The 19,486-nt window shown below is 41.4% G+C and overlaps 3 protein-coding genes and 1 pseudogene across 7 annotated transcripts in view; 2 read left to right on the top strand and 2 right to left on the bottom strand.

The window, feature by feature from the left end:
• Nucleotides 1-11,316, top strand: part of kek5 (kekkon 5) — a 164,590-nt gene extending 153,274 nt beyond the window's left edge. For 3 of the 5 annotated variants that reach the window (XM_070288124.1, XM_017178488.3, XM_070288123.1), the window contains 2 exons: nucleotides 2,857-4,834; nucleotides 6,106-7,823. In XM_070288124.1, coding sequence (XP_070144225.1) covers nucleotides 3,292-4,834; nucleotides 6,106-7,328 — 2,766 coding nt within the window. In that variant the 5' untranslated portion in view covers nucleotides 2,857-3,291 and the 3' untranslated portion in view covers nucleotides 7,329-7,823. The other 2 variants (XR_011445513.1, XR_011445514.1) reach the window with 2 other exon arrangements.
• LOC108082897 (actin, cytoplasmic 1-like) lies at nucleotides 1,213-2,333 on the top strand (annotated as a pseudogene).
• A 4,983-nt stretch (nucleotides 11,317-16,299) lies between the features above and the next one.
• Nucleotides 16,300-17,312, bottom strand: LOC108082955 (venom allergen-1). The gene is made up of 3 exons (XM_017178570.3): nucleotides 17,124-17,312; nucleotides 16,695-17,074; nucleotides 16,300-16,641 (listed from the first exon to the last, which is right to left on the bottom strand). Exons 1-3 carry the CDS (start codon nucleotides 17,235-17,237, stop codon nucleotides 16,389-16,391), a joined length of 747 nt encoding a protein of 248 aa, XP_017034059.1. The 5' UTR covers nucleotides 17,238-17,312; the 3' UTR covers nucleotides 16,300-16,388.
• Nucleotides 17,313-17,434: 122 nt separating this feature from the next.
• On the bottom strand, nucleotides 17,435-19,336 carry mRpS30 (mitochondrial ribosomal protein S30). Its single transcript, XM_017178569.3, has 2 exons — nucleotides 18,790-19,336; nucleotides 17,435-18,729 (listed from the first exon to the last, which is right to left on the bottom strand). Exons 1-2 carry the CDS (start codon nucleotides 19,257-19,259, stop codon nucleotides 17,511-17,513), a joined length of 1,689 nt encoding a protein of 562 aa, XP_017034058.2. The 5' UTR covers nucleotides 19,260-19,336; the 3' UTR covers nucleotides 17,435-17,510.
• Nucleotides 19,337-19,486: the final 150 nt, after the last annotated feature.

The following is a 19,486-nucleotide window of genomic DNA, read 5'->3' on the forward strand; positions in this document are numbered from 1 at the left end:
TAAATATTATAGAATATATTTTTAGTTGTTTTTTTGCTTACAAAATGCATTAAAAAATGTATATTGTATTAACTAGGGTATATTTGGTGAGAAGGCTTTTATAAATAATATTTCTCAGTTTAAAAATTTCAAAAAATAAATGTTTAAATATTATATAATATATTTTTAAATATTATTAGCTTGTTAAATTCATTAAAAAATATTTTCTTATAAATTTACCAGGTATATTTGGTAATATTTCCATGGGTAATATATATAAATAAATATACTGAAGAAATTTAAGCCTTTTAAAAAATATTTCTCAGTTTTTAAATATAAAAAAAATAAATTTTTATCAATTTAAAAATATTTTATATTTATTAAAGTAAATTTGCAGAGATTTAAGAATTTTAAGGCTTTTAAAAATATATATTTCAGCTCTAAAATATAAAATATAATTGTTTAAATTTTATATAATATATTTTTAGACATTATTAAAATTTTAAAGTGCAATTAAAACAAGAAAGAAAGCTAACTTTGGCCAGCCAAAGTTTGTATACCCTTGCAGGTCACAATTAAAATATATCATAACTAAGCCAAAAATGCATTAATTTCGATTCGGAAAGCAGTTTTGTGTTAGTTTTTATTAATTTAAAAAAACTGCATACCAAATTTAAAATTTTTGGTTACTTTTGCTAATTTTAATGATGTAGCCCCTTATCAAATTTCGCAAAAAAGGCCAAAAAATCGATTTCTTCCGGACATGTCTAAAAAGATTCGCATGTTAATGCTGATCAAGAATATATATGGTTTATGGGGTCGGAAATGATTCCTTGACTTAGAAAAATATTATTTTGTATTATAAAATCGGATTTTTTATATTAAAAAACTTCTTGATTTTTTTTTAAATTAAAAATATCATAACTCGGCCAAAAGAGCATTAATTTTAAATCGGAAAACTGTTCTGTGCAAGATTTTCTACAGTTAATAAATCTGCGTACTTCATTTAAAAATTTTGAAAATTCAATTTTTTATCAAACTCAAAAATTTTAATGATGTAACCCCTTATAAAATTTTGCAAAAATGGCCAAAAATAGGCCAGAAAAAGGTGCCCGTTTTTCAAATCAAAAAAATCTTTCGTTTTCGATTACCGGAGCACCAATTTCTTGTTTTCAAAAAGTAGGCGTCGGTCATTTCAATCATTTAAAAATCATTTTAAAGCGTCTTCGTTTCTGAGGTCAAGTTCAATTTAACAAAATGCGTGCATTGGTATTTGACGGCGGATCCGGCAGTTGCAAAGCCGGCTTTGCTGGCGAGAACTCACCCTGTGTCGTCCTCCCGTCCATTACGGGTATACATTGTCAGAGCGTGGTGGTCGGCACACACAAGGACTGGTACGTTGGCAATGAGGCCCAGTCCAAGCGCGGTATCCTCGCACTGAAGTATCCCATTGAGCACGGCGTGGTTACAAACTGGGATGATATGGAGATGATCTGGAACCACACCTTCTGCAACGAGCTGCGCGTCAACCCCGAGGAGCAACCCATCCTCCTAACTGAGCCTCCAATGAACCCCTTGGCAAATCGAGAGAAGATGGCGCAGACAATGTTTGAAACTTTCAAGACTCCTTGTCTGTATGTCGCTAATCAGGCAGTGGTGAATAACCTCTGGAAGGCCACCGGTCGTCCTACCGGGTTATTTATCGACTCTGGCGACGGTGTCACCTACACCGTTCCCATCTATAAAGGCTGCATCCAGGAGCACGGCATCATGCGTGTGGATCTGGCTGGTCAAGACTTAACGAAGTACCTGACTAGGATCCTGACCGAGCGCGGCTACTCGTTCACCACTGATCCTGAAATTGTGCGCGAGATGTCGCCCTGGACTTTAAGAAGGAGATGGCCAAAACCGCTTCGTCACTGGAGATGACGATTACGCTGTCCCATGGAGATGTGGTTACCATCGGGAACGAGCGTTTCCGGTGCCCAGAACTTCTATTTCAACCATCCTTACTCGGCAAGAAGGACTGCGGCATCGACAAGATGTTGTACAACTCAATAATGGCGTGCGATGTGACCATGCGCAAGGATCTGTACAAAAACATAGTGTTGTGTGGCGGCACCACCAATTGCCCGGGCATCGCCGAACGCTTGCAAAAGGAAGTGACCGCCCTGGCTCCGTCCACCATGGAGATCAAGATTACCACCTTGCCACAGCGCAGCTACTCCGTCTGGTTTGGCGGTTCCATCCTGGCCTCGCAAACCAAATTCCAGGAGATGTGGGTCTCGAAGAGGGAGTACGAGGAGTCCGGCCCATCCATCGTCCACCGCAAGTGCACCTAAGCACTCGCTGGCTGCCGGCTTTAATATATTTTCAGATATTATTATTAGTTAAAAATCAAAATAAATATATAATATTCACCTGTTTTCAATACATTTATTCAGTTTGTTGAACTAAATCTCATTTATAATTAAATCTCTATATTTTTATAATCTCTAGATTTTCTATCACGTTATTTGTTATGTACTAAAAATATCCCCCCCTTAGAATTCAGAGGTAACTGATGGGGTAAAAAATAATCCTCTTATTTATTCGGTGAAAAATCCGCTGTGTTGCGTGTGTCCTCGTTATGTGTGTCCTTTTCTGCTTCGCGGATATTGATACGCAATAGGGCAGAGGAAGAAGGATTCCCAAGCCCCGCTAATTACCCAATCCCATTGATGACGCTGGGCAAACTTTGGCCAATCAAGGGTGAACCTTTTGGCCTTTTGTTCTTGTCACACCTTTCGACCCTTACGCATCCTTGGGCATTCGCGGCCCACGCTAACTGAAAGTCTTTATTAATTGACAAACTCTCTCTCTCTGCATTCCTTTCAGGTGGAAGAGCTGCACCACCGGCATTTCACGAGGTTAGAGACCGAGAGCCCCCACCGGTGTCCGTCGAGACATTAATTAATAACGACCTTGTCTGTGGCACACACAACCCAAAAGCCAGAACCCACAACCCACAACCCGCGAAGGACAACAGGAAGAGGAGCTGAAGCTGAAGCTAAGACTGGAGCAGAAGAAGAGAGACGACGAAAGGGCGCAGGAATCAAATTAACAGGGTGTCAAAAGGATTAACCCGCAAAAGGAGGCGGAAGGAGAGAGCAGAGTTGGAAAGTACGTGACGCGTGAAGCGAGGCGGATAAACATTCCCCGGCCCAGGGGGAGGAATTATCGGGGCACGTGTCCAGCTTTGGTTGGCTGATTAGCCACAGGATCCCGGAAATAACAAAAAAAAAAAAAAAAAGAAACCCCCACCACAGAAAGATGGACAGACCGAAACAGAAGAGATCAAGGCTGCTCCTGTTGGCCTTGGTGGCCCTGCAACTCATGCACCTGGCTGGCGGCACCACCGACTGGATGCAAAGCTGCAGCACCTGTCACTGCCACTGGAATTCGGGCAAAAAGAGTGCCGATTGCAAGAACAAGGCCCTCACCAAGATACCCCTGGACATGAGCAACGAAATGCAGGTGCTGGACTTTGCCCACAATCAGATACCGGAGCTGCGACGCGAGGAGTTTGTACTCGCCGGTCTGCCCAATGTGCACAAGGTGTTTCTGCGCAACTGCACCATCCAGGAGGTGCATCGCGAGGCCTTCAAGGGTCTGCATATCCTGATCGAGCTGGATATGTCCGGCAATCGGATCCGTGACTTACATCCTGGGACATTTGCCGGCCTGGAGAAGCTGCGCAATGTGATCTTGAACAACAATGAGATCGAGGTGCTGCCGAATCACCTGTTTGTCAATCTGAGCTTCCTGTCGCGCATCGAGTTTCGGAATAATCGGCTGCGCCAGGTGCAGCTTCATGTCTTTGCCGGCACCGTGGCGTTGACCGCCATCTCGCTGGAGCAGAACCGGTTGACGCATCTGCACAAGGACACGTTCAAGGATCTGCAGAAGCTGATGCATCTGTCGCTGCAGGGCAATGCCTGGAACTGTAGCTGCGAGCTGCAGGAGTTCCGTGACTTTGCCATTGCCCGGCGACTTTACACGCCGCCAACAGACTGCCAGGAGCCGGCCCAGCTGCGTGGCAAGCTGTGGAGCGAGGTGCCCTCGGAGAATTTTGCCTGCCGGCCGCGTATCCTGGGCTCGGTGCGCTCCTTTGTGGAGGCCAATCATGACAATATAACCCTACCCTGCCGCATTGTCGGCAGTCCCCGTCCCAATGTCACCTGGGTGTACAACAAGCGGCCCCTCCACATGCACGACTCCCGCCTGCGTGTCCTCACCTCGGTGGAAACCCTACCCGTGCAGCAGCCCTCCCAGGTGCTCACCTCCGAGCTGCGCATCTATGGGGTTCGTGCCTCCGACAAGGGTGCCTACACCTGTGTGGCCGACAATCGAGGTGGACGCGCCGAGGCTGAATTTCAGCTTCTCGTCAGCGGTGACTATGCCGGCGCCGTGTCTGCCTCCGATGGCCTGGGTGCCTTGGGCATGGGCGGTGCCATTGGAGCACCAACTAATGATCCCCAGACGAACGTCTTCCTAATCATTTGTTTGATCACCACCACCCTGCTGCTCCTGCTGATTGTGATTGTTTTGACGCTATTCTGGTATTGCCGCCGCATCAAGACGTATCAGAAGGACACCACCATGATGAGCGGTGATGGTTTGATCTCTTCCAAGCTGGACAAAACGCACAATGGCTCTATGCTGGAGGGCTCTGTCATAATGGAGATGCAAAAGAGTCTGCTTAATGAGGTTAATCCTGTGGAGAAACCGCCGCGTCGCACGGATATTGAGAGTGTGGATGGCGGTGACGATGGCCATGAGATTAAGAAGACGCTGCTCGATGAGACGGTTTATGGTGAGTAAAGATCTATTAATGAAGAGATTGAAATATAATATAAGAGGAGTATTTAATTGGGGAGTTTTTCCAGGGTTCTTCTTACGTTTTTAGTCAAGATTAAGGCAGCAAGGTATATATACCCTGTAGAGCTCATTAGACCTAGTTCCTGGTTAAAGCAGACCCCTAAAGAACCAGATTTTTATGTCCATTTATCCCAGCATTATACGCCTCGTTTGGTATAACTCATTTCATGTGTCAACGCGGTGGTTGGACCTAAAAGGGATACTCTGCCGTTGGCATTGGCAACATATGCCACCGTCCGGGGCTCTATTTATCAAATATTTCCAGCTGAATGCTGCCGCCAGGACTACGACTACATATTTCCCAGGGCAATGCCAAAGCCAAAGCTAAAGCCAAAGCGATAGCCAACGCCATTACCAATGCCAATGTCAACACGCTTAGTATTTCCGCAGCATTAGGCAAACTCTGTCCCTGTCCCTGTCCAGGACTCGCTAGCTATAGCTATAGCTAACTGGCAGGAACGGCCGCCGGCGGATGTTTGTTTTAAATTTCCAATTGCCAATTGCTGTTGACAATTGAATTGCGATGACAATTGGAAAGCCAATTGAATGCAATTGATGCCGGGCAATGACATGTGCCAAAGTGCAGCACACAGACCGGGGGGGTATCATTATTGTACCCCCCGGATTCACCTCCACCTCCGTGTCCGGGCGAAATGATATCCTTCCCGTTCGACCCCGCCTCCCATTTGCTGCATAGAGTGACAGGGAGCTTTCTGTTGTCCGCTAATCCCCGCCAAAAGACAAGCTGTAAGAGAAATGGCCAAGTTTCCGAAGAAAAAGTTCTTACTTTCCAAACTTCTTTCGGCCAAAAACTCGTCTCGAACTTGAATTTTTAAAGTTGGAAAATGGCGGCAATTGCCAATAGTTCAATTAGCCTATCGATGATCGGACCTCGGAGTCAACTTTTTAATGAATATTTTGCCCCAGCTGTGACTCCTCAAACTTGACCCCTGCTAAAGAGGCTGAGTTCCTTTCAGTTTTCCCCCGAAAAGTATTGATTTTTTTGCTTTAAAAAGTTTATATTTCGTGGATAAAATAAATTTGTAAAAGCTTCTTCTTGGCAAGCAAATGAAATATCATTATTTAAGTTATAATTGCTAGGTATATTTTTTTTTAGTTGATTGAAAAGAAATGGATTTTGTTTGGTTAATGAGGTCAAAAATGACTCCTTCCTGACAAATCAACTAAACCTACTTTTTCTTGCAGTGCCCAACCACTCGCGGGATGAGGAGACCCACTCGGTGGCCCTGTCGGACACCACCACCACGGTCCGATCCCGACACACCTACGTGGACGATGCCTACGGCAATAGCCTGCCACCGGATCTGCTGGCCTTCCCCGCCCGCGTGCCGCCCACCTCGCCTTCGATGCAATCCTCGCAATCGAATATACCCGACCAGGTGATCTACGGCATCCGATCGCCGCCCTCCCTGGCCAGTCCCGTCTACACGCACATGACGCCCCACGGCATCTACGGCACCAAAACCCTGGCGGCCTCCAACAATGGCTTCATGACCCTGCAGCATCCCAAATCCCGCAACCTGGCACTGATTGCCACCGCCAACAGCAGTCGCCAGCAGCATCAGCAGCAGCAACAGCAGCAGCATCAGCATCATCTACAGCAGCACCAGCATCTACACCAGCATCCGCTGGCCGCCGCCTCGCCCTTCCTGCCCGCTCCCGTCGTCTATTCACCGGCCACGGCGGTGGTCCTAAAACAGGGCTACATGACCATACCGCGGAAGCCACGTGCCCCCAGCTGGGCGCCCAGTACCTCGGGAGCGGCCGGCCACAATGTCAGCCAGCTGAGCGAATTCCAGAGTCCCACCTCGCCCAATCCCAGCGAAACGGGCACGGCCACCACTGTGGAACTGCTGGCGGAGCCAGTCTATGATAATCTGGGTCTTCGTACCACCGCCGGCGGCAATTCCACGCTCAATCTAAACAAGGTAGCCGGCTCCGGCTCCGGTTCCGGGTCTGGCTCTGCTTCGGGGCAGCAGTACTCGATGCGAGACAGGCCTTTGCCAGCCACACCGAGCATGACATCGATGGGTTCGGCGGCGAATGTCAGCAAGATTTACGAGCCGATACACGAGCTCATCCAGCAGCAGCAGCAGCTACAACAGCAGCAGCAGCAGCAGCAGCACCATGCCTCGGACACGGAACCGCTGTACGGCGGCGGCGGCAGGCATCACGGGATCACGATACTCCCAGGCTCGAGCATCAGTGCCGCCGGATTGGGTGGAACAATGACCGGTGGTTCGCCTAGCCATGACAGCGTCAGCGGTGATTCACCGAAGATCACCAAGATACCACCGCGGCCACCGCCAAAGCCCAAGAAGAAGATGTCTGTGACGACGACGCGCAGTGGCCAGGGCAGCACCAGCCAGCTGTTTGACGATGAGGGCGAGGATGGCACCGAGGTCTAGTTTGGCGTGGAAAGAAGAGCAGCCTTTAGCAACACCACACACACACACACACACACACACACACACACACACACACACAGAGAGCAGCAATACGAAGAAGCCAAGTCTAAGTGAAGCGCAGCCAGGTGAAGATTGGGAGAAGGATGAGGATGAGGATGAGGATGTCCTCTACTCCCATTCCTGCTGCGTGACTTGTGTGCCAAACGACTGATGTAGATTTTAGTTATTAAATCGATGAACATGAACGTGAAAAATGTATACACTAAAAGGATAACGAAGGCAGAAACTGCAGCAGCAAAGGATGAGCGAGCATCAGCGAGAGGGAGACAACAGAGCAGAGACAGAGACAGAAACAGAGAGGGGAGGATCAAAAGTAATTGCTTTTAGAACCATCTAATCCTGAATTTGTATTAGCGGAAATTTGTAAGTAAAAACAGAGAGGAAAACGAATTCAATTTTAAGGCAGAAACCACTTTTATTTTTTTTGTTTTTTTTTTTTTTATATAGATTTTTTGTTTCGTAGACTTAGTTAGTTTGGTACAAAACATATATATATATATTTTTTTTAATATATATAAAGAGACATAACGAAATGATATATAAAAAACCCTATACAAGCATACCTAAAAAAAAAAATAACACAACTAAATGAATTCAAAATGTTTTAACAGAATAATTCAATTAGCAATTAAGTAAACTAAATAAAATAAATAAAAGAAATAAGAATTAGAGAGAGAGAAACATCCCACTTGCATTTTTGTGTGTGTGTCGAATAAAAAAATGTTGAAACTTTTTATGAAATTGTAAAATACAAAACGAAAATATATATAAGTTAGAATTCAACCTAAGCTAACATATATTTAACCCTAAACATTTACACATATTAATTGTAAACCTAGGCCGTAAGTCAACACACCCACATAATTTTTTTTCGTCCTGACTTAGGATCGGGTGTTTAACTAGATAAATAGTATATATATATATGTATATGCTATAAGGGTTTGCATTCGCAATTAAAACAAAACAAAAAACAAACGAAATCGATACAATTAATACTTGTAATTGTTTACGCACCAGCAACTTTGATCGTACTAGATATTTAAATATATATATATATATATATATATTATATCTATGTATGTATCTTGTGCGTGTATATGTATGTGTAACTCTAGGCATTACATTTTCACCTAGTTACCCCACTTGAATATAGACATTAAAAGCCCAGACGACAGCTGGAGCAATAGCCTTTAAAAGCATTCGATTTAAAAAAAAACAAAAGAGAAATATATAAACAAGGCATTTAACAGCGACCATTCTACATACTTATATACACAATTATAGGCGGAGATAATAGAGATTACGATTAAGTCAAATGAGAATTAAATAGGTAAATGTAATGAGAAAGCTTAGCTGCCCAAAAGTATGTAGTTAGAGAGGTACAGTTGCCACCCACATTCAATCAAATTCAATTCAAACACGATCACATAACTCTAGCTATATCTAATCTTACCTTAAAAGTACCTTAATTTTACCTAAGAATTATATTTTATTCAATTTTTCCCCTTCATTTAGACCTCAAAACTGAATTTTTAAATTATTGTCTCTAAGTAAAATGTTTTTCGTTTACTTTTGGCAGCTTAAAAGTTTTTAAAACTTGAGGTTTTTTAATGGTTATTTTCTACCCAGAGGAAATAAGTGTATCTAAAATTCCTAAATAATAAAGTAAATCAAAAAAAAAACATCCTTCTAATGGGGTTTTTTAAACCTTAAAATCATGCTACTTGAAATCTACTTGGACTATATATAGAATATTTTAAGGATTAATGCCTGCAAATGCAGAGGATTCTTACAATTATTTTCTTCTTTCTTATTTTCTTGTATTATATATTTTCCCATCACAATCTATATATATTTTATTATTTAGAAATCCAACCTGAAATTCTTGATCATTTGCAACTGTCACGATTAACCCATACTAAGTAGTGTTTAGATACTGACTTGGGCAGGCCTAGAGCAAGGATATGAGAAGGATAACGCCCCATACTTGCCCCTGAAACGGGACTCGGCCGGATGGATGCTCGTTCGTTCGGTCGAGTAAATAAAAAAACCCAATCCAAATTTCGTTTTACATAAGCAAAAGTATTACACACACACACACAACACACACACACATTATATGTATAATTAGTTAATTTAAGGTTTTTTTTTACTGTACTCGTACTCGTTTTTTGTGTGTCTAGAGTTATTTAGAGAGCAATTATTTGTAGGATTATATTTGTATTTTGAACAAGCAACGTTATATTGAAAGGAAAGATCTCGAAAATGCTAAATACCTTACACCGGCATATTCTAAAATCAAGAGAAGCACAGATATAAAACAAACGGAAAGTATCGTTGCAAGCAATTTGTTCAATTTAGCACAAAAATCAAAAACAAAAAAGAAAAAGAAAAACAAATAAAAACGGTATATATTATAATTATACATTTTTAAAATAACTGTAATTAATAGAACGGTTCTTATACATACGCTTTTTTATAATTTCGCATTGTTTTCCTAACATATAAAATATATACATATATATATATATATATATTAAAATAAAATATATAAATAAAATGAATCCAACGAATTTGATGTTTTTACTCTTGGAACGAAACGGAACGGAACTTTCTAGCAGGGGTTACATCATTAAAATTCTTTTGGCTGAGTTATGAGACTTAAAAAAATTGGTTTCCTGCCAATTTTTGTTTAAAAAATTATTTAAAAATTACAGGTAAGTATTTCAGTAAAACTGAAGTAAGCAGTTTTGTTAAGCGTAGAAAAAGGAACTCAGAACAACTTTCCGAATTGAATTTTATGCATTTTTGGCCGGGTTTTTGTGATTTTTTGTTTAAATTTTTTATAAAAATTATCACAGCAAATTGTGGATAAATATTTATTATTATTTTTTTAAAACTTCAATTTTAGTAAATTCATAACTCTGCCAAAAAAGCAACAATTTTAATTTATTAAATTAAATGAAGGTAAAAAAAAATATGCAGATTTGTTAACCTAACTCCGCTTTCCGAATGAAAATCTCAGGCCAAGTCCCAGCGATTTGTCCAGAGTTTTCCATGCAAATATTCTAGTATCCTTATACCCTTCCAGGGTATTTTATTTCCAGTCCGAAGCTCATTACGCATTGAAGGAGTCATTTCAGACCCCATAAACCATATATATTCTTGATCAGCATCAACAGGCGAATCGTTTAAGCCAACTCCGGAGAAAAAAAAATTTTTGTGATTTTTTCGAAATTCGATAAGGGGTTACATCATTAAAATTCTCAAAATTTTATAAAATTTTCAATTTCTAACTAAGTATGCAGAGTTGTTAACCTTATAAAAACTAACATAACACCGTTTTCAAAAGTAAAATTAATGCATTTTTGACCGAGTTATGAATTTTCAAAGTTAGGCAGGGTATTAAAATTTCAGTCATAAGCTTGTAACTCAGCGAAGGAGTCATTTCAGACCCCATAAACCATATATATTCTTGATCAGCATCAACAGACGAATCGTTTAAGCCAACTCCGGAGAAAAAAAAAATTTGTGTGATTTTTTCGAAATTCGATAAGGGGTTACATCATTAAAATTCTCAAAATTTTATAAAATTTTCAATTTCTAACTAAGTATGCAGAGTTGTTAACCTTATAAAAACTAACATAACACCGCTTTCCGAATGCAAATAAAGGCATTTTTGACAGAGTTATGCCTTTTTTAGTTTTTAATTTTCTGTTTTTCCCATTTCAATTACAGACTTTCCATCGTCATTGCCATCGCCATCGCTCCTAGTCATCAGTATCAGTAGACCTGACACCCACCCCGGACAAGAATCAAAGGAAAGGATCAACGACACACGCACAAGGATGGTGGATAAGGGATGGGAATGGTGGAACAGGGATCAGGAATCAGGGATATAGAGAGAGCACCGCCAGTCAGGTCTGCCGGCTACTTTTACAACAACAGCAACGAACACAACAAGCAACATTTTAATTTTTAAATACTTTATTTTATTCCATGTTAATGAACTTAAATAAAAACAATGAAATACATTATTTTATATTATTTTGTTTTATTTTATTTTTCCTATATCAGAACAATGAAATGAGCATCACTGACAGTTAGTGAGATGCCTAAAATGTATTAAAAACCCTCATAAGTGTATTTTAATTATTTTCTTAGTTTTATTGCCGCTTTAAAAGGCGTTTTCCTAATTTTTCTTTTATTTTCCTGGGTCAAATCAAAAAGTAAAAAAATTGCATACTTTTAGGCATTTTTAAATATTATTTGGTAATTTTTGTGGCATCTTTTGGGATGATTTTTTAAGTCTTTGATTAAAAATAAAGTAAGGCATACTTTTGGGCGGGGATGAATGCAGGTCCACATATTTTTCATGGCATCTTTTGGGCTGAATTTTTAAGTCTTTGATTACAATATAAAGTAAGGCATACTTTTGGGCGGGGATGAATGCAACTCCACTTTTACAGTTTGAAATTCAATTCGGGAAGCTGTTCTGAGTTGCCCTTTCTAAGCTTAACAAAACTGCATACTCAGTTTTGCTAAAATACTTACCTATAATTTATAAAAAATATCAACAAAAAATTAGAAAAACCCTCATAACTCGGCCAAAAACGCATGAAATTCAATTCGGAAAACTGTTCTGAGTTGCCCTTTCTAAGCTTAACAAAACTGCATACTCAGTTTTGCTAAAATACTTACCTATAATTTATAAAAAATATCAACAAAAAATTAGAAAAACCCTCATAACTCGGCCAAAAACGCATGAAATTCAATTCGGAAAACTGTTCTGAGTTGCCCTTTCTATGCTTAACAAAACTGCATACTCAGTTTTGCTAAAATACTTACCTATAATTTATAAAAAATATCAACAAAAAAATTAGAAAAACCCTCATAACTCGGCCAAAAACGCATGAAATTCAATTCGGAAAACTGTTCTGAGTTGCCCTTTCTATGCTTAACAAAACTGCATACTCAGTTTTGCTAAAATACTTACCTATAAAAATGTGAACTTTACAACTCGGCCAAAAATTCACGAAATTCAAAACCTAGTATGCAGTTTTGTTAAGCTTAGAAAAGGCAACTCAGAACAGTTTTCCAAATTGCATTTCATGCATTTTTGGCCGAGTTATGAGGGTTTTTTATAAATTATAGGCATCTCACTAACTGCCAGTGATGCTCATCTAGCTATTTTTCTAAATAGCTCATAACTCGGCCAAAAACGCATGAAATTCAATTCGGAAAGCTGTTCTGAGTTGCCCTTTCTAAGCTTAACAAAACTGCATACTCAGTTTTGCTAAAATACTTACCTATAATTTATAAAAAATATCAACAAAAAATTAGAAAAACCCTCATAACTCGGCCAAAAACGCATGAAATTCAATTCGGAAAACTGTTCTGAGTTGCCCTTTCTATGCTTAACAAAACTGCATACTCAGTTTTGCTAAAATACTTACCTATAATTTATAAAAAATATCAACAAAAAATTAGAAAAACCCTCATAACTCGGCCAAAAACGCATGAAATTCAATTCGGAAAACTGTTTTGAGTTGCCCTTTCTATGCTTAACAAAACTGCATACTCAGTTTTGCTAAAATACTTACCTATAAAAATGTGAACTTTACAACTCGGCCAAAAATTCACGAAATTCAAAACCTAGTATGCAGTTTTGTTAAGCTTAGAAAAGGCAACTCAGAACAGTTTTCCAAATTGCATTTCATGCATTTTTGGCCGAGTTATGAGGGTTTTTTATAAATTATAGGCATCTCACTAACTGCCAGTGATGCTCATCTAGCTATTTTGCTAAATAGCTCATAACTCGGCCAAAAACGCATGAAATTCAATTCGGAAAGCTGTTCTGAGTTGCCCTTTCTAAGCTTAACAAAACTGCATACTCAGTTTTGCTAAAATACTTACCTATAATTTATAAAAAATATCAACAAAAAATTAGAAAAACCCTCATAACTCGGCCAAAAACGCATGAAATTCAATTCGGAAAACTGTTCTGAGTTGCCCTTTCTATGCTTAACAAAACTGCATACTCAGTTTTGCTAAAATACTTACCTATAATTTATAAAAAATATCAACAAAAAATTAGAAAAACCCTCATAACTCGGCCAAAAACGCATGAAATTCAATTCGGAAAACTGTTTTGAGTTGCCCTTTCTATGCTTAACAAAACTGCATACTCAGTTTTGCTAAAATACTTACCTATAAAAATGTGAACTTTACAACTCGGCCAAAAATTCACGAAATTCAAAACCTAGTATGCAGTTTTGTTAAGCTTAGAAAAGGCAACTCAGAACAGTTTTCCAAATTGCATTTCATGCATTTTTGGCCGAGTTATGAGGGTTTTTTATAAATTATAGGCATCTCACTAACTGCCAGTGATGCTCATCTAGCTATTTTGCTAAATAGCTCATAACTCGGCCAAAAACGCATGAAATTCAATTCGGAAAGCTGTTCTGAGTTGCCCTTTCTAAGCTTAACAAAACTGCATACTCAGTTTTGCTAAAATACTTACCTATAATTTATAAAAAATATCAACAAAAAATTAGAAAAACCCTCATAACTCGGCCAAAAACGCATGAAATTCAATTCGGAAAACTGTTTTGAGTTGCCCTTTCTATGCTTAACCAAACCGCATACTCAGTTTTGCTAAAATACTTACCTATAATTTATAAAAAATTTAAGCAAAAAATCAGAAAAACCCTCCCAACATTGCAATATAGCTAGATGAGCATCACTGCCATTAAGCCCGATTTTATAGCCTCCCAACATTGCAATATGGCTAGATGAGCATCACTGCCATTAAGCCCGATTTTATAGCCTCCCAATAGTGCAAAATAGCTAGATGAGCATCACTGGCAGTTAGTGAGATGCCATTTTGTCCCAATAATGCAAAATAGCTAGATGAGCATCACTGACAGTTAGTGCGATGCCATTTTGTCCCAATAATGCAAAATAGCTAGATGAGCATCACTGGCAGTTAGTGAGATGCCATTTTGTCCCAATAATGCAAAATAGCTAGATGAGCATCACTGGCAGTTAGTGAGATGCCATTTTGTCCCAATAATGCAAAATAGCTAGATGAGCATCACTGACAGTTAGTGCGATGCCATTTTGTCCCAATAATGCAAAATAGCTAGATGAGCATCACTGGCAGTTAGTGAGATGCCATTTTGTCCCAATAATGCAAAATAGCTAGATGAGCATCACTGACAATTAGTGCGATGCCATTTTGTCCCAATAATGCAAAATAGCTAGATGAGCATCACTGGCAGTTAGTGAGATGCCATTTTGTCCCAATAATGCAAAATAGCTAGATGAGCATCACTGGCAGTTAGTGAGATGCCATTTTGTCCCAATAATGCAAAATAGCTAGATGAGCATCACTGGCAACTAGTGAGATAGATGCCATTTTCTACCAATAATGCAAAAAAAATAGCTAGATGAGCATCACTGATGCACTTGGGCATCACTGCCATTAAACCCCCCAATATTGAAATATAGCCAGATGAGCATCACTGATGCAAGTGAGCAAAATTTTTCATTCAATTTGGCCGTTTTCCAAACTGGGGTAACAGGCGAACAGAAATCAGCAGCAAGCAACTGAAAACTGGTATAAACTGTTATAAAAACTTATGGGCAAAAATAATAATTGGTATAAACTGTTATATTTCATTTTATGCATTTATACCTATTTGTTGCCGACAACAACAGCTTGATGGGAACAACAACCTTTTTACAACAACATCCCTACAGCAGCCCATCCAAATTTCTGAAATTTTCCATACAAATTGGCCGTTTCCCAAACTGGGATACCAGGCGAACAGAAACCAGCAGCAAGCAACTGAAAACTGGTATAAACTGTTATAAAAAGTCCAAGTTTCGAACCATTGATCTTGGAGTAAGCACAGACTCAAACCAGATGTGACCATATTGTTAATTTCTGTCTAAAATGTTGCTAAATGCACCTGGGCACACTGAAACTGGACGTTACATTTAAATTCGAGTTTGGCCGTTAATTTTCAAAAATATGTTTAAAAAATCAAAAAAAAAAAAATCTAAAAAAACTAAAAAAAATCTAAAAAATAAAAAAATATCTAGAAAATATCTACAAAAATCTAGGTACTTACCAACAACTAAAATACTTACCACAACAACTTTTTAGACCATAAAAAAACACTCTAAATATGTTTTATTTTATTTTTTATTTATTTTCATTTTATTTTTATAAATATCCATTTGGCCCCACTGTTTCCGCAAGGGCAACCTGCACCCATTGTTAGCGCCTCCTCAAGCAATTGCCGCTGGCAGAGTGCATGTGTGGAAAAGCGGGAAAATCCTGGGGAAAGGGGAGCGCAGCTTGAGCCACGCTCACCTAGCTATATTAAAAATATTGGGAGAAAAAGGCATACTTACCATAGTTTTGCTGGTTTCAGCTTGTCCCTTCGGCCATCATATTTATGACCCATGTTGCAATTGTACATTTTAAGCAGCTTAAGTTTGTGGCTGCCGTTTTGCACATGGAAATGGGGGGGGGGACTGTGGTGTTTTTTGGGGAGCGACAACACAAAACAAAATTTGTTGGATGGCAATTAGGAAAAGCTTATTATTATTATATTATATATATATATATAATATATATATTTATTTATATTTATATATATAATATATAATTTATGGGGTCGGAAATGACACCTTCAATGCGTAATGAGCTTCGGACTGGAAATAAAATACCCTGCAACGTTTTAAGGATACTAGAATATTTGTATGGAAAACTCTGGTCAAATCGCTGGGACTTGGCCTGAGATTTTCATTCGGAAAGCGGAGTTAGGTTAACAAATCTGCATATTTTTTTTACCTTCATTTAATTTAATAAATTAAAATTGTTGAGTTATGAATTTAATTTGTTATTCCTTTTTCTTGTTCATTTAATTATTTATATAAAAACAACATCAGAATTACACATAAAGCTGCAATGCTTTCGTCCCTGTCTCAACCCGACCACTGGTTGTAGTTGTATGGCTCATTCGCAGCACAGAGATTTGCATAGTTGGCATTACGCCCCGTGGTGCACTCTCCGGCGGCGGCTCCTGCCCGGTAGACGGGATTGTTTATGACATTGGTTACGGCATAGTTGCAGGCTAGCAAAGTGGCCTGGACGTTATTGGAGTCCGTAAAGCGGACAATGGCACAGCCCACACGGTTGTTGCGCTCGTTCACCATGGTTGTGAAGTGACCAATGGCCCTGCCAGGTGAGCTTCATAACAAACGAGAGAGAAAACAAAATGGCATACTCACGGCCCGCCTCGCATCTGGTAGTTCTCAATGTCGCCACTGGTGGCATCACGGTTCTCATCAAACCAGGAGGCTATCCTTTGCCTTAGGAAGTCCGTAATTTCCACGGTCCTGGAGAAGAGTATGCTGAGATTCTGGCCCGCAAAGCGATATGTGTTGGTGTTGCGGCACTCATCGTGCGCCATGCGGCACTGCAGCGCATTGTAGGCGGCCAGCTGGGCCAGCGTGGTGTCCCAGCTCATGGTGGCCATGTGCAAGGCGCTAGGAAAGCCGCTCACTCCTCCGCCGGCTATCAGATTGCGCCGATCATTGTGCAGCTGCAGTATGAGCTGTATGTAGGGATTCACCTGGACAAACTCGCCACGACAGCCGCTGGCAAAGCGCTGCAAAAGAAGATTAAAATTCATATTAAAATTGGGTTGGACTACTTACTCCACTGTTCTGGCAGGCCACATGACGACCGCCGCCCGAACAGAGCTCTGGATCGCAATAGTTTTGCCCAGAGACAGCCACCAGGAGAAGCCAGGCTAAACAGAGCCTCCTCATCTTGGATTCAAATAAGCGCAACTCCAGACTTTTGGGGGGTATTTATGGGGAAACAAAGGCACAGATTCGATGGAAATTTTCAGGCCTGCAGCCTGTTGATTATTGCAAAAAACGTAAACAACTTGGTGCTCATTGTGCAAAACAGTTGTACAAACAGGGCACAATGGCAGAGCTTTTAATTATCAAAAACATCTCAATTATGTAGGAATTTTTATGATTTTATGATGATTTTTATTTCGCACAAACAAAACACTATTTTTTCTGGTAATTAGCTCAGGGATAATATGTCGGCTTGCGGCGACCTTCTCGCTTTTTTTCGGCTCCCGGCCTCAGTGCCCGCGGCACATACTCCTTGTCATGCTGGTCCAGCGTGCGTCGCCATGGATTCACATCCAGCTCAAAGAAACGCCGTCTCGCCTCCATGGCACGGGTATTGTTATCGATCTTGTACAGCTTCTCCCACATGTACGTCTCCGGCAGCTCCAAGTGACGCGGCCGATTCGACGCCAAATGCTTTACGGTCTTGCCAATGAATTCACGTTGCTCTGCCTTCTCGTAGGCTGAAATGTGTGAGGCCACATACGGTTGCTCCTCCACCTGGCTGCGACGGACACTTGGTACATTGGCATACAGATTTATCAGCTGCCTTAGCACGGCATCGTTAAAGTCTACACACTTGCCCGCCGGCGATATCTCGGCATATAATGGCAGGGGCTCCGAGCCGCGACAAAAGTTCACCCGCGGATTGCTATCCACATGGTGGCCGTGCACCAGCAGCGTGTTCAGCTGATACTCGTAGAAGCTCCACTCCCGGCCATTCGTAATCACCGTCTGTGTGTTTAGGGGATAGGTGAGCTCGTTGTACGTATTGAAGCCATTGTAGTTGGCCTGGGCCAGAAGCCAGGCATACGAGGATTTGATGGCCAGGGCATCCAAAGCCTCCAGCAGATCGCGCTCACCGTAGGACTTTGGTCGCAGCTGCAGGTGCGCCCGCGACTGGAAGGAAAGCAGGCCAAAGTTCTGGCCATTTACACTGGGCCAATAGCCGGGCACATTGGTGGCATGCTGATGCTTGGTGGTGTAGCCGAGGGTGCGAGCGTCATGCTTGAAGCGGGGTATCTGTTTGCTCAGCTCTAGGCTTTCGCTCTCCGCCGGCGTCTTCCAGGGCGCCAGCTGGTGGCGATGACGGAGGGACAAGTAGGGAGCTCCCGTATATTGCACAAGCCGGTCCACGGGTTCGTTGGCCGCCTCCTCCTGCCACTTTTGACCCTTCTTCGATTTGATCACATTCTTGGGCGGATCTACACCGCCCACCGCCCAGAAGGCTTCGTGGCGGGGATTGTAGTCCACCTCAAGCTCATTCAGGTGCGCATAGTCGGCGCTGAGCACCTGCAGCAGAGCCCTGTTTAGCTGCTCGACGATGATCTGGGTGAGCTGGCGCTCGCGGGTCACCGCATCGAGGGGAGCAGCCTTGGGCTGCTGGTCCAGGTGCCTGGCAATCAGAATTTCAGTATATCATAATCTTTTATGTGCTTGGGTCACTCCTCCTCACCTGCTGTAGTCGTGGGCAAACTCAAGCGCTTCGATCACATCCTCGCGAGCCGCCTTGAAAAGGTCATCCTCAGTGACCGGCTTCTCCTCCGTCTTGGCACCCTCCTCCTTCACTACGGGCGTCGTCTTCTCGAGCACCGTTCGCGTGTAGTGCTGGGCGATGGGCAGCGCATTGTACGGGATCTTGGTGTCATTGAAATCCACCACCTTGTAGCCATAGTAGCGTGGCATATTGATTTTGATGAGCTTCTCCTCCACGGTCGGCACCTGGCGTATCTCCTCGTGCCAGTCGGCGGCACTCCGCTGCTTGCGGCCTTTGTGGGTCAGATCCCGAATCTCCGGGTACACCGGCTGGGCCGTGTACTCTTCGTCGGCGGGGCCATCATTGCGCTGGGTCTGTGCCTGTGGTTGGCCGGACAGGCCGCGCAGATATGCCAATCGTAGCTGGTTCACTGGACGCAGCTTTAACATTTCGCGAGCACAAGGTGTTAGTTTTAATTAAGAAAAAACGATGGAACCTATAATTATGACACCAGGGGAGGAAATGATGTGACCGTAGCAGATTTGCTAGAATATACCAAGGGCATATAAATCGATATATATATCGATAATATCAAACTGTACTAAATCAATGGGAGAAGAGAATTAATTTAAACAAAATAAAGTAATTATATATGAAAAAATTATTAATTTATAGT

This window comes from Drosophila kikkawai, chromosome X (genome assembly GCF_030179895.1).
Source record: "Drosophila kikkawai strain 14028-0561.14 chromosome X, DkikHiC1v2, whole genome shotgun sequence".
Classification (NCBI taxonomy): Eukaryota; Metazoa; Arthropoda; class Insecta; order Diptera; family Drosophilidae; genus Drosophila; species Drosophila kikkawai.